We start from the raw sequence: 13629 nt of genomic DNA on the forward strand, positions 1-13629 counted from the left end.
CAGTTGGCATGGCTGGGTGTGTTACCTTAACCAGGACTAGTCCTCTCAGTTGGCATGGCTGGGTGTGTTACCAGGACCAGTCCTCTCAGTTGGCATGGCTGGGTGTGTTACCAGGACCAGTCCTCTCAGTTGACATGGCTGGGTGTGTTACCAGGACCAGTCCTCTCAGTTGACATGGCTGGGTGTGTTACCTTAACCAGGACCAGTCCTCTCAGTTGGCATGGCTGGGTGTGTTACCAGGACCAGTCCTCCCAGTTGGCATGGCTGGGTGTGTTACCAGGACCAGTCCTCTCAGTTGGCATGGCTGGGTGTGTTACCTTAACCAGGACCAGTCCTCTCAGTTGGCATGGCTGGGTGTGTTACCTTAACCAGGACCAGTCCTCTCAGTTGGCATGGCTGGGTGTGTTACCAGGACCAGTCCTCTCAGTTGGCATGGCTGGGTGTGTTACCTTAACCAGGACCAGTCCTCCCAGTTGGCATGGCTGGGTGTGTTACCTTAACCAGGACTAGTCCTCTCAGTTGGCATGGCTGGGTGTGTTACCTTAACCAGGACCAGTCCTCCCAGTTGGCATGGCTGGGTGTGTTACCTTAACCAGGACCAGTCCTCCCAGTTGGCATGGCTGGGTGTGATACCTTAACCAGGACCAGTCCTCTCAGTTGGCATGGCTGGGTGTGTTACCTTAACCAGGACCAGTCCTCTCAGTTGGCATGGCTGGGTGTGTTACCTTAACCAGGACCAGTCCTCCCAGTTGGCATGGCTGGGTGTGTTACCAGGACCAGTCCTCTCAGTTGGCATGGCTGGGTGTGTTACCTTAACCAGGACCAGTCCTCCCAGTTGGCATGGCTGGGTGTGTTACCAGGACCAGTCCTCTCAGTTGGCATGGCTGGGTGTGTTACCAGGACCAGTCCTCTCAGTTGGCATGGCTGGGTGTGTTACCAGGACCAGTCCTCTCAGTTGGCATGGCTGGGTGTGTTACCAGGACTAGTCCTCTCAGTTGGCATGGCTGGGTGTGTTACCAGGACCAGTCCTCTCAGTTGGCATGGCTGGGTGTGTTACCAGGACCAGTCCTCTCAGTTGGCATGGCTGGGTGTGTTACCAGGACTAGTCCTCTCAGTTGGCATGGCTGGGTGTGTTACCAGGACCAGTCCTCTCAGTTGGCATGGCTGGGTGTGTTACCAGGACTAGTCCTCTCAGTTGGCATGGCTGGGTGTGTTACCAGGACCAGGACCAGTCCTCTCAGTTGGCATGGCTGGGTGTGTTACCAGGACCAGTCCTCTCAGTTGGCATGGCTGGGTGTGTTACCAGGACCAGTCCTCTCAGTTGGCATGGCTGGGTGTGTTACCAGGACCAGTCCTCTCAGTTGGCATGGCTGGGTGTGTTACCAGGACCAGGACCAGTCCTCTCAGTTGGCATGGCTGGGTGTGTTACCAGGACCAGTCCTCTCAGTTGGCATGGCTGGGTGTGTTACCAGGACCAGTCCTCTCAGTTGGCATGGCTGGGTGTGTTACCAGGACCAGTCCTCTCAGTTGGCATGGCTGGGTGTGTTACCAGGACCAGTCCTCTCAGTTGGCATGGCTTGGTGTGTTACCTTAACCAGGACCAGTCCTCTCAGTTGGCATGGCTGGGTGTGTTACCTTAACCAGGACTAGTCCTCTCAGTTGGCATGGCTGGGTGTGTTACCTTAACCAGGACTAGTCCTCTCAGTTGGCATGGCTGGGTGTGTTACCTTAACCAGGACTAGTCCTCTCAGTTGGCATGGCTGGGTGTGTTACCTTAACCAGGACCAGTCCTCTCAGTTGGCATGGCTGGGTGTGTTACCTTAACCAGGACTAGTCCTCTCAGTTGGCATGGCTGGGTGTGTTACCTTAACCAGGACCAGTCCTCTCAGTTGGCATGGCTGGGTGTGTTACCAGGACCAGTCCTCTCAGTTGGCATGGCTGGGTGTGTTACCAGGACTAGTCCTCTCAGTTGGCATGGCTGGGTGTGTTACCAGGACCAGTCCTCTCAGTTGGCATGGCTGGGTGTGTTACCAGGACCAGTCCTCCCAGTTGGCATGGCTGGGTGTGTTACCAGGACTAGTCCTCTCAGTTGGCATGGCTGGGTGTGTTACCAGGACCAGTCCTCTCAGTTGGCATGGCTGGGTGTGTTACCAGGACCAGTCCTCTCAGTTGGCATGGCTGGGTGTGTTACCTTAACCAGGACTAGTCCTCTCAGTTGGCATGGCTGGGTGTGTTACCTTAACCAGGACCAGTCCTCTCAGTTGGCATGGCTGGGTGTGTTACCTTAACCAGGACCAGTCCTCTCAGTTGGCATGGCTGGGTGTGTTACCAGGACCAGTCCTCTCAGTTGGCATGGCTGGGTGTGTTACCTTAAGCAGGACCAGTCCTCCCAGTTGGCATGGCTGGGTGTGTTACCTTAACCAGGACCAGTCCTCTCAGTTGGCATGGCTGGGTGTGTTACCAGGACCAGTCCTCTCAGTTGGCATGGCTGGGTGTGTTACCAGGACCAGTCCTCTCAGTTGGCATGGCTGGGTGTGTTACCTTAACCAGGACCAGTCCTCTCAGTTGGCATGGCTGGGTGTGTTACCTTAACCAGGACCAGTCCTCTCAGTTGGCATGGCTGGGTGTGTTACCTTAACCAGGACCAGTCCTCTCAGTTGGCATGGCTGGGTGTGTTACCAGGACCAGTCCTCTCAGTTGGCATGGCTGGGTGTGTTACCTTAACCAGGACCAGTCCTCTCAGTTGGCATGGCTGGGTGTGTTACCAGGACCAGTCCTCTCAGTTGGCATGGCTTGGTGTGTTACCTTAACCAGGACCAGTCCTCTCAGTTGGCATGGCTGGGTGTGTTACCTTAACCAGGACCAGGACCAGTCCTCTCAGTTGGCATGGCTGGGTGTGTTACCAGGACCAGTCCTCTCAGTTGGCATGGCTGGGTGTGTTACCAGGACCAGGACCAGTCCTCTCAGTTGGCATGGCTGGGTGTGTTACCAGGACCAGTCCTCCCAGTTGGCATGGCTCGGTGTGTTACCTTAACCAGGACCAGTCCTCTCAGTTGGCATGGCTGGGTGTGTTACCAGGACCAGTCCTCTCAGTTGGCATGGCTGGGTGTGTTACCTTAACCAGGACTAGTCCTCTCAGTTGGCATGGCTGGGTGTGTTACCTTAACCAGGACCAGTCCTCTCAGTTGGCATGGCTGGGTGTGTTACCTTAACCAGGACCAGTCCTCTCAGTTGGCATGGCTGGGTGTGTTACCTTAACCAGGACCAGTCCTCTCAGTTGGCATGGCTGGGTGTGTTACCAGGACCAGTCCTCTCAGTTGGCATGGCTGGGTGTGTTACCAGGACCAGTCCTCCCAGTTGGCATGGCTGGGTGTGTTACCAGGACCAGTCCTCTCAGTTGGCATGGCTGGGTGTGTTACCTTAACCAGGACCAGTCCTCTCAGTTGGCATGGCTGGGTGTGTTACCAGGACCAGTCCTCTCAGTTGGCATGGCTGGGTGTGTTACCAGGACCAGTCCTCTCAGTTGGCATGGCTGGGTGTGTTACCAGGACCAGTCCTCTCAGTTGGCATGGCTGGGTGTGTTACCTTAACCAGGACCAGTCCCCTCAGTTGGCATGGCTGGGTGTGTTACCTTAACCAGGACCAGTCCTCTCAGTTGGCATGGCTGGGTGTGTTACCTTAACCAGGACCAGTCCTCTCAGTTGGCATGGCTGGGTGTGTTACCTTAACCAGGACCAGTCCTCTCAGTTGGCATGGCTGGGTGTGTTACCTTAACCAGGACCAGTCCTCTCAGTTGGCATGGCTCGGTGTGTTACCAGGACCAGTCCTCCCAGTTGGCATGGCTGGGTGTGTTACCTTAACCAGGACCAGTCCTCCCAGTTGGCATGGCTGGGTGTGTTACCAGGACCAGTCCTCTCAGTTGGTATGGCTGGGTGTGTTACCTTAACCAGGACCAGTCCTCTCAGTTGGCATGGCTGGGTGTGTTACCTTAACCAGGACCAGTCCTCTCAGTTGGCATGGCTCGGTGTGTTACCAGGACCAGTCCTCCCAGTTGGCATGGCTGGGTGTGTTACCTTAACCAGGACCAGTCCTCCCAGTTGGCATGGCTGGGTGTGTTACCAGGACCAGTCCTCTCAGTTGGCATGGCTGGGTGTGTTACCAGGACCAGTCCTCTCAGTTGGCATGGCTGGGTGTGTTACCAGGACCAGTCCTCCCAGTTGGCATGGCTGGGTGTGTTACCTTAACCAGGACCAGTCCTCTCAGTTGGCATGGCTGGGTGTGTTACCTTAACCAGGACCAGTCCTCCCAGTTGGCATGGCTGGGTGTGTTACCAGGACCAGTCCTCTCAGTTGGCATGGCTGGGTGTGTTACCAGGACCAGTCCTCTCAGTTGGCATGGCTGGGTGTGTTACCTTAACCAGGACCAGTCCTCCCAGTTGGCATGGCTGGGTGTGTTACCAGGACCAGTCCTCTCAGTTGGCATGGCTGGGTGTGTTACCTTAACCAGGACTAGTCCTCTCAGTTGGCATGGCTGGGTGTGTTACCTTAACCAGGACCAGTCCTCTCAGTTGGCATGGCTGGGTGTGTTACCTTAACCAGGTCCAGTCCTCCCAGTTGGCATGGCTGGGTGTGTTACCAGGACCAGTCCTCTCAGTTGGCATGGCTGGGTGTGTTACCTTAACCAGGACTAGTCCTCTCAGTTGGCATGGCTGGGTGTGTTACCTTAACCAGGACCAGTCCTCTCAGTTGGCATGGCTGGGTGTGTTACCTTAACCAGGACCAGTCCTCTCAGTTGGCATGGCTGGGTGTGTTACCTTAACCAGGACCAGTCCTCCCAGTTGGCATGGCTGGGTGTGTTACCAGGACCAGTCCTCTCAGTTGGCATGGCTGGGTGTGTTACCTTAACCAGGACCAGTCCTCCCAGTTGGCATGGCTGGGTGTGTTACCAGGACTAGTCCTCTCAGTTGGCATGGCTGGGTGTGTTACCAGGACCAGTCCTCTCAGTTGGCATGGCTGGGTGTGTTACCTTAACCAGGACTAGTCCTCTCAGTTGGCATGGCTGGGTGTGTTACCTTAACCAGGACTAGTCCTCTCAGTTGGCATGGCTCGGTGTGTTACCAGGACCAGTCCTCCCAGTTGGCAGGGCTGGGTGTGTTACCTTAACCAGGACCAGTCCTCTCAGTTGGCATGGCTGGGTGTGTTACCTTAACCAGGACTAGTCCTCTCAGTTGGCATGGCTGGGTGTGTTACCTTAACCAGGACTAGTCCTCTCAGTTGGCATGGCTGGGTGTGTTACCTTAACCAGGACTAGTCCTCTCAGTTGGCATGGCTGGGTGTGTTACCTTAACCAGGACTAGTCCTCTCAGTTGGCATGGCTGGGTGTGTTACCTTAACCAGGACTAGTCCTCTCAGTTGGCATGGCTGGGTGTGTTACCTTAACCAGGACTAGTCCTCTCAGTTGGCATGGCTGGGTGTGTTACCTTAACCAGGACTAGTCCTCTCAGTTGGCATGGCTGGGTGTGTTACCTTAACCAGGACCAGTCCTCTCAGTTGGCATGGCTGGGTGTGTTACCTTAACTAGGACCAGTCCTCTCAGTTGGCATGGCTGGGTGTGTTACCTTAACCAGGACTAGTCCTCTCAGTTGGCATGGCTGGGTGTGTTACCAGGACCAGTCCTCTCAGTTGGCATGGCTGGGTGTGTTACCTTAACCAGGACCAGTCCTCTCAGTTGGCATGGCTGGGTGTGTTACCAGGACCAGGACCAGTCCTCTCAGTTGGCATGGCTGGGTGTGTTACCAGGACCAGGACCAGTCCTCTCAGTTGGCATGGCTCGGTGTGTTACCTTAACCAGGACTAGTCCTCTCAGTTGGCATGGCTGGGTGTGTTACCTTAACCAGGTGCAGTCCTCTCAGTTGGCATGGCTGGGTGTGTTACCTTAACCAGGTGCAGTCCTCTCAGTTGGCATGGCTGGGTGTGTTACCAGGACCAGGACCAGTCCTCTCAGTTGGCATGGCTGGGTGTGTTACCTTAACCAGGACCAGTCCTCTCAGTTGGCATGGCTGGGTGTGTTATCTTAACCAGGACTAGTCCCGTCAGTTGGCATGGCTGGGTGTGTTACCAGGACCAGGACCAGTCCTCTCAGTTGGCATGGCTGGGTGTGTTACCAGGACCAGTCCTCTCAGTTGGCATGGCTGGGTGTGTTACCTTAACAAGGACCAGTCCTCTCAGTTGGCATGGCTGGGTGTGTTACCTTAACAAGGACCAGTCCTCTCAGTTGGCATGGCTGGGTGTGTTACCTTAACAAGGACCAGTCCTCTCAGTTGGCATGGCTGGGTGTGTTACCTTAACCAGGTCCAGTCCTCTCAGTTGGCATGGCTTGGTGTGTTACCTTAACCAGGACCAGTCATCTCAGTTGGCATGGCTGGGTGTGTTACCTTAACCAGGACCAGTCCTCTCAGTTGGCATGGCTGGGTGTGTTACCTTAACCAGGTCCAGTCCTCTCAGTTGGCATGGCTTGGTGTGTTACCTTAACCAGGACCAGTCATCTCAGTTGGCATGGCTGGGTGTGTTACCTTAACCAGGACCAGTCCTCTCAGTTGGCATGGCTGGGTGTGTTACCTTAACCAGGACCAGTCCTCTCAGTTGGCATGGCTGGGTGTGTTACCAGGACCAGTCCTCTCAGTTGGCATGGCTGGGTGTGTTACCTTAACCAGGACCAGTCATCTCAGTTGGCATGGCTGGGTGTGTTACCAGGACCAGTCCTCTCAGTTGGCATGGCTGGGTGTGTTACCTTAACCAGGACTAGTCCTCTCAGTTGGCATGGCTGGGTGTGTTACCTTAACCAGGACTAGTCCTCTCAGTTGGCATGGCTGGGTGTGTTACCTTAACCAGGACTAGTCCTCTCAGTTGGCATGGCTGGGTGTGTTACCTTAACCAGGACCAGTCCTCTCAGTTGGCATGGCTGGGTGTGTTATCTTAACCAGGACTAGTCCTCTCAGTTGGCATGGCTCGGTGTGTTACCAGGACCAGTCCTCCCAGTTGGCATGGCTGGGTGTGTTACCTTAACCAGGACCAGTCCTCTCAGTTGGCATGGCTGGGTGTGTTACCAGGACCAGTCCTCTCAGTTGGCATGGCTGGGTGTGTTACCTTAACCAGGACCAGTCCTCTCAGTTGGCATGGCTGGGTGTGTTACCAGGACCAGTCCTCTCAGTTGGCATGGCTGGGTGTGTTACCTTAACCAGGACCAGTCCTCTCAGTTGGCATGGCTGGGTGTGTTACCTTAACCAGGACCAGTCCTCTCAGTTGGCATGGCTGGGTGTGTTACCTTAACCAGGACTAGTCCTCTCAGTTGGCATGGCTGGGTGTGTTACCTTAACCAGGACCAGTCCTCTCAGTTGGCATGGCTGGGTGTGTTACCTTAACCAGGACCAGTCCTCTCAGTTGGCATGGCTGGGTGTGTTACCTTAACCAGGACTAGTCCTCTCAGTTGGCATGGCTGGGTGTGTTACCTTAACCAGGACTAGTCCTCTCAGTTGGCATGGCTGGGTGTGTTACCTTAACCAGGACTAGTCCTCTCAGTTGGCATGGCTGGGTGTGTTACCTTAACCAGGACCAGTCCTCTCAGTTGGCATGGCTGGGTGTGTTACCTTAACCAGGACTAGTCCTCTCAGTTGGCATGGCTGGGTGTGTTACCAGGACCAGTCCTCTCAGTTGGCATGGCTGGGTGTGTTACCAGGACCAGTCCTCTCAGTTGGCATGGCTGGGTGTGTTACCTTAACCAGGACTAGTCCTCTCAGTTGGCATGGCTGGGTGTGTTACCAGGACCAGTCCTCTCAGTTGGCATGGCTGGGTGTGTTACCTTAACCAGGACTAGTCCTCTCAGTTGGCATGGCTGGGTGTGTTACCTTAACCAGGACTAGTCCTCTCAGTTGGCATGGCTGGGTGTGTTACCAGGACCAGTCCTCTCAGTTGGCATGGCTGGGTGTGTTACCAGGACCAGTCCTCTCAGTTGGCATGGCTGGGTGTGTTACCAGGACCAGTCCTCTCAGTTGGCATGGCTGGGTGTGTTACCTTAACCAGGACCAGTCCTCTCAGTTGGCATGGCTGGGTGTGTTACCTTAACCAGGACCAGTCCTCTCAGTTGGCATGGCTGGGTGTGTTACCAGGACCAGTCCTCTCAGTTGGCATGGCTGGGTGTGTTACCTTAACCAGGACCAGTCCTCTCAGTTGGCATGGCTTGGTGTGTTACCTTAAGCAGGACCAGTCCTCCCAGTTGGCATGGCTGGGTGTGTTACCTTAACCAGGACCAGTCCTCTCAGTTGGCATGGCTGGGTGTGTTACCAGGACCAGTCCTCTCAGTTGGCATGGCTGGGTGTGTTACCTTAACCAGGACCAGTCCTCTCAGTTGGCATGGCTGGGTGTGTTACCTTAACCAGGACTAGTCCTCTCAGTTGGCATGGCTGGGTGTGTTACCTTAACCAGGACCAGTCCTCTCAGTTGGCATGGCTGGGTGTGTTACCTTAACCAGGACCAGTCCTCTCAGTTGGCATGGCTGGGTGTGTTACCTTAACCAGGACTAGTCCTCTCAGTTGGCATGGCTGGGTGTGATACCAGGACCAGTCCTCTCAGTTGGCATGGCTCGGTGTGTTACCTTAACCAGGACCAGTCCTCTCAGTTGGCATGGCTGGGTGTGTTACCAGGACCAGTCCTCTCAGTTGGCATGGCTGGGTGTGTTACCTTAACCAGGACCAGTCCTCTCAGTTGGCATGGCTGGGTGTGTTACCTTAACCAGGACCAGTCCTCTCAGTTGGCATGGCTGGGTGTGTTACCTTAACCAGTCCTCTCAGTTGGCATGGCTGGGTGTGTTACCTTAACCAGGACCAGTCCTCTCAGTTGGCATGGCTGGGTGTGTTACCAGGACCAGTCCTCTCAGTTGGCATGGCTGGGTGTGTTACCTTAACCAGGACCAGTCCTCTCAGTTGGCATGGCTGGGTGTGTTACCAGGACCAGTCCTCTCAGTTGGCATGGCTGGGTGTGTTACCTTAACCAGGACCAGTCCTCCCAGTTGGCATGGCTGGGTGTGTTACCTTAACCAGGACCAGTCCTCTCAGTTGGCATGGCTGGGTGTGTTACCAGGACCAGTCCTCTCAGTTGGCATGGCTCGGTGTGTTACCAGGACCAGTCCTCTCAGTTGGCATGGCTGGGTGTGTTACCTTAACCAGGACCAGTCCTCTCAGTTGGCATGGCTGGGTGTGTTACCAGGACCAGTCCTCTCAGTTGGCATGGCTGGGTGTGTTACCTTAACCAGGACCAGTCCTCTCAGTTGGCATGGCTGGGTGTGTTACCTTAACCAGGACCAGTCCTCTCAGTTGGCATGGCTCGGTGTGTTACCTTAACAAGGACCAGTCCTCTCAGTTGGCATGGCTGGGTGTGTTACCTTAACCAGGACCAGTCCTCTCAGTTGGCATGGCTGGGTGTGTTACCAGGACCAGTCCTCTCAGTTGGCATGGCTTGGTGTGTTACCTTAAGCAGGACCAGTCCTCCCAGTTGGCATGGCTGGGTGTGTTACCTTAACCAGGACCAGTCCTCTCAGTTGGCATGGCTGGGTGTGTTACCAGGACCAGTCCTCTCAGTTGGCATGGCTGGGTGTGTTACCTTAACCAGGACCAGTCCTCTCAGTTGGCATGGCTGGGTGTGTTACCTTAACCAGGACTACTCCTCTCAGTTGGCATGGCTGGGTGTGTTACCTTAACCAGGACCAGTCCTCTCAGTTGGCATGGCTGGGTGTGTTACCTTAACCAGGACCAGTCCTCTCAGTTGGCATGGCTGGGTGTGTTACCTTAACCAGGACTAGTCCTCTCAGTTGGCATGGCTGGGTGTGATACCAGGACCAGTCCTCTCAGTTGGCATGGCTCGGTGTGTTACCTTAACCAGGACCAGTCCTCTCAGTTGGCATGGCTGGGTGTGTTACCAGGACCAGTCCTCTCAGTTGGCATGGCTGGGTGTGTTACCTTAACCAGGACCAGTCCTCTCAGTTGGCATGGCTGGGTGTGTTACCTTAACCAGGTCCAGTCCTCTCAGTTGGCATGGCTGGGTGTGTTACCTTAACCAGGACCAGTCCTCTCAGTTGGCATGGCTGGGTGTGTTACCTTAACCAGTCCTCTCAGTTGGCATGACTGGGTGTGTTACCTTAACCAGGACCAGTCCTCTCAGTTGGCATGGCTGGGTGTGTTACCAGGACCAGTCCTCTCAGTTGGCATGGCTGGGTGTGTTACCAGGACCAGTCCTCCCAGTTGGCATGGCTGGGTGTGTTACCTTAACCAGGACTAGTCCTCTCAGTTGGCATGGCTGGGTGTGTTACCTTAACCAGGACCAGTCCTCTCAGTTGGCATGGCTGGGTGTGTTACCTTAACCAGGACCAGTCCTCTCAGTTGGCATGGCTGGGTGTGTTACCTTAACCAGGACCAGTCCTCTCAGTTGGCATGGCTGGTGTGTTACCTTAACCAGGACCAGTCCTCTCAGTTGGCATGGCTGGGTGTGTTACCAGGACCAGTCCTCTCAGTTGGCATGGCTGGGTGTGTTACCTTAACCAGGACCAGTCCTCTCAGTTGGCATGGCTGGGTGTGTTACCTTAACCAGGACCAGTCCTCTCAGTTGGCATGGCTGGGTGTGTTACCTTAACCAGGACCAGTCCTCTCAGTTGGCATGGCTGGGTGTGTTACCAGGACCAGTCCTCTCAGTTGGCATGGCTGGGTGTGTTACCTTAACCAGGACCAGTCCTCCCAGTTGGCATGGCTGGGTGTGTTACCAGGACCAGTCCTCTCAGTTGGCATGGCTGGGTGTGTTACCTTAACCAGGACCAGTCCTCCCAGTTGGCATGGCTGGGTGTGTTACCAGGACCAGGACCAGTCCTCTCAGTTGGCATGGCTGGGTGTGTTACCTTAACCAGGACCAGTCCTCTCAGTTGGCATGGCTGGGTGTGTTACCTTAACCAGGACCAGTCGTCTCAGTTGGCATGGCTCGGTGTGTTACCTTAACCAGGACTAGTCCTCTCAGTTGGCATGGCTGGGTGTGTTACCAGGACCAGTCCTCCCAGTTGGCATGGCTGGGTGTGTTACCAGGACCAGTCCTCCCAGTTGGCATGGCTGGGTGTGTTACCTTAACCAGGACCAGTCCTCTCAGTTGGCATGGCTCGGTGTGTTACCTTAACCAGGACTAGTCCTCTCAGTTGGCATGGCTGGGTGTGTTACCAGGACCAGTCCTCCCAGTTGGCATGGCTGGGTGTGTTACCAGGACCAGTCCTCCCAGTTGGCATGGCTGGGTGTGTTACCTTAACCAGGACCAGTCCTCTCAGTTGGCATGGCTCGGTGTGTTACCTTAACCAGGACTAGTCCTCTCAGTTGGCATGGCTGGGTGTGTTACCAGGACCAGTCCTCCCAGTTGGCATGGCTGGGTGTGTTACCAGGACCAGTCCTCCCAGTTGGCATGGCTGGGTGTGTTACCTTAACCAGGACCAGTCCTCTCAGTTGGCATGGCTGGGTGTGTTACCTTAACCAGGACCAGTCCTCTCAGTTGGCATGGCTCGGTGTGTTACCTTAACCAGGACTAGTCCTCTCAGTTGGCATGGCTGGGTGTGTTACCAGGACCAGTCCTCTCAGTTGGCATGGCTGGGTGTGTTACCTTAACCAGGACTAGTCCTCTCAGTTGGCATGGCTGGGTGTGTTACCAGGACCAGTCCTCTCAGTTGGCATGGCTGGGTGTGTTACCAGGACCAGTCCTCTCAGTTGGCATGGCTGGGTGTGTTACCTTAACCAGGACCAGTCCTCTCAGTTGGCATGGCTGGGTGTGATACCAGGACCAGTCCTCTCAGTTGGCATGGCTGGGTGTGTTACCAGGACCAGTCCTCTCAGTTGGCATGGCTGGGTGTGTTACCTTAACCAGGACTAGTCCTCTCAGTTGGCATGGCTGGGTGTGTTACCTTAACCAGGACCAGTCCTCTCAGTTGGCATGGCTGGGTGTGTTACCTTAACCAGGACTAGTCCTCTCAGTTGGCATGGCTGGGTGTGTTACCAGGACCAGTCCTCTCAGTTGGCATGGCTGGGTGTGTTACCAGGACCAGTCCTCTCAGTTGGCATGGCTGGGTGTGTTACCAGGACCAGTCCTCTCAGTTGGCATGGCTGGGTGTGTTACCTTAACCAGGACTAGTCCTCTCAGTTGGCATGGCTGGGTGTGTTACCAGGACCAGTCCTCTCAGTTGGCATGGCTGGGTGTGTTACCTTAACCAGGACCAGTCCTCTCAGTTGGCATGGCTGGGTGTGTTACCTTAACCAGGACCAGTCCTCTCAGTTGGCATGGCTCGGTGTGTTACCAGGACCAGTCCTCCCAGTTGGCATGGCTCGGTGTGTTACCTTAACCAGGTCCAGTTCTCCACTGCCGTGCTCCTGACACTTCCAGCTGAGTTTGCGGACCCCTGCAGGGTTGTCCCAGGCAAACCTCTGGGCTTCTCCTGGATTCAGCGCTCTGCTCTCTGTGGAACAGCTGGGGATAAAGAAGGTCAGGTCAAACGCAGAAGAGAAAGTCCAACTAAACACAACTCAGGGTCCTCCACTTGTCATGGCCAGAGGGGAAATAACAGCACTATGTTACTACAGGAATTCAAATACTGTATTGTAAGGGCCGGGGTTAGGAATATGGGTTACGGTTAGGGATATGGGTTAGGGATATGGGTTACGGTTAGGGATATGGGTTAGGGTTAGGGATATGGGTTAGGGATATGGGTTAGGGATATGGGTTAAGGTTAGGGATATGGTTTAGGGATATGGGTTAAGGTTAGGGATATGAGTTAGGGATATGGGTTAGGGTTAGGAATATGGGTTAGGGATGTCGTTATCGGTTAGAGATATGGGTTACGGTTAGGAATATGGGTTACGGTTAGGGATATGGGTTACGGTTAGGGATATGGGTTACGGTTAGGAATATGGGTTACGGTTAGGGATATGGGTTACGGTTAGGGATATGGGTTACGGTTAGGGATATGGGTTACGGTTAGGGATATGGGTTACGGTTAGGGATATGGGTTACGGTTAGGGATATGGGTTAGGGTTATGGGTTACGGTTAGGGATATGGGTTACGGTTAGGGATATGGGTTAGGGTTATGGGTTAGGAATATGGGTTACGGTTAGGGATATGGTTTAGGGATATGGATTACGGTTAGGGATATGGGTTACGGTTAGGAATATGGGTTACGGTTAGGGATATGGGTTACGGTTAGGAATATGGTTTAGGAATATGGGTTACGGTTAGGAATATGGGTTACGGTTAGGGATATGGGTTACGGTTAGGGATATGGGTTACGGTTAGGGATATGGGTTACGGTTAGGGATATGGGTTACGGTTAGGGATATGGGTTACGGTTAGGGATATGGGTTACGGTTAGGGATATGGGTTACGGTTAGGGATATAGGTTACGGTTAGGGGTATAGGTTACGGTTAAGGATATGGGTTACGGTTAGGGATATGGGTTACGGTTAGGAATATGGGTTACGGTTAGGAATATGGGTTACGGTTAGGGATATGGGTTACGGTTAGGGATATGGGTTACGGTTAGGGATATGGGTTACGGTTAGGGAT

At 54.5% G+C, this 13629-nt stretch overlaps 1 protein-coding gene across 1 annotated transcript in view; it reads right to left on the bottom strand.

The window, feature by feature from the left end:
* LOC135537568 (intermembrane lipid transfer protein VPS13C-like) overlaps positions 1-13629 on the bottom strand; it is a 77949-nt gene that overhangs the window by 28122 nt on the left and 36198 nt on the right. Inside the window, 1 exon segment of the mRNA XM_064963699.1 lies at positions 12407-12536. Within this exon segment, the coding sequence (XP_064819771.1) occupies positions 12407-12536 (130 nt within the window).

Source organism: Oncorhynchus masou, unplaced genomic scaffold, assembly GCF_036934945.1.
Source record: "Oncorhynchus masou masou isolate Uvic2021 unplaced genomic scaffold, UVic_Omas_1.1 unplaced_scaffold_817, whole genome shotgun sequence".
Classification (NCBI taxonomy): Eukaryota; Metazoa; Chordata; class Actinopteri; order Salmoniformes; family Salmonidae; genus Oncorhynchus; species Oncorhynchus masou.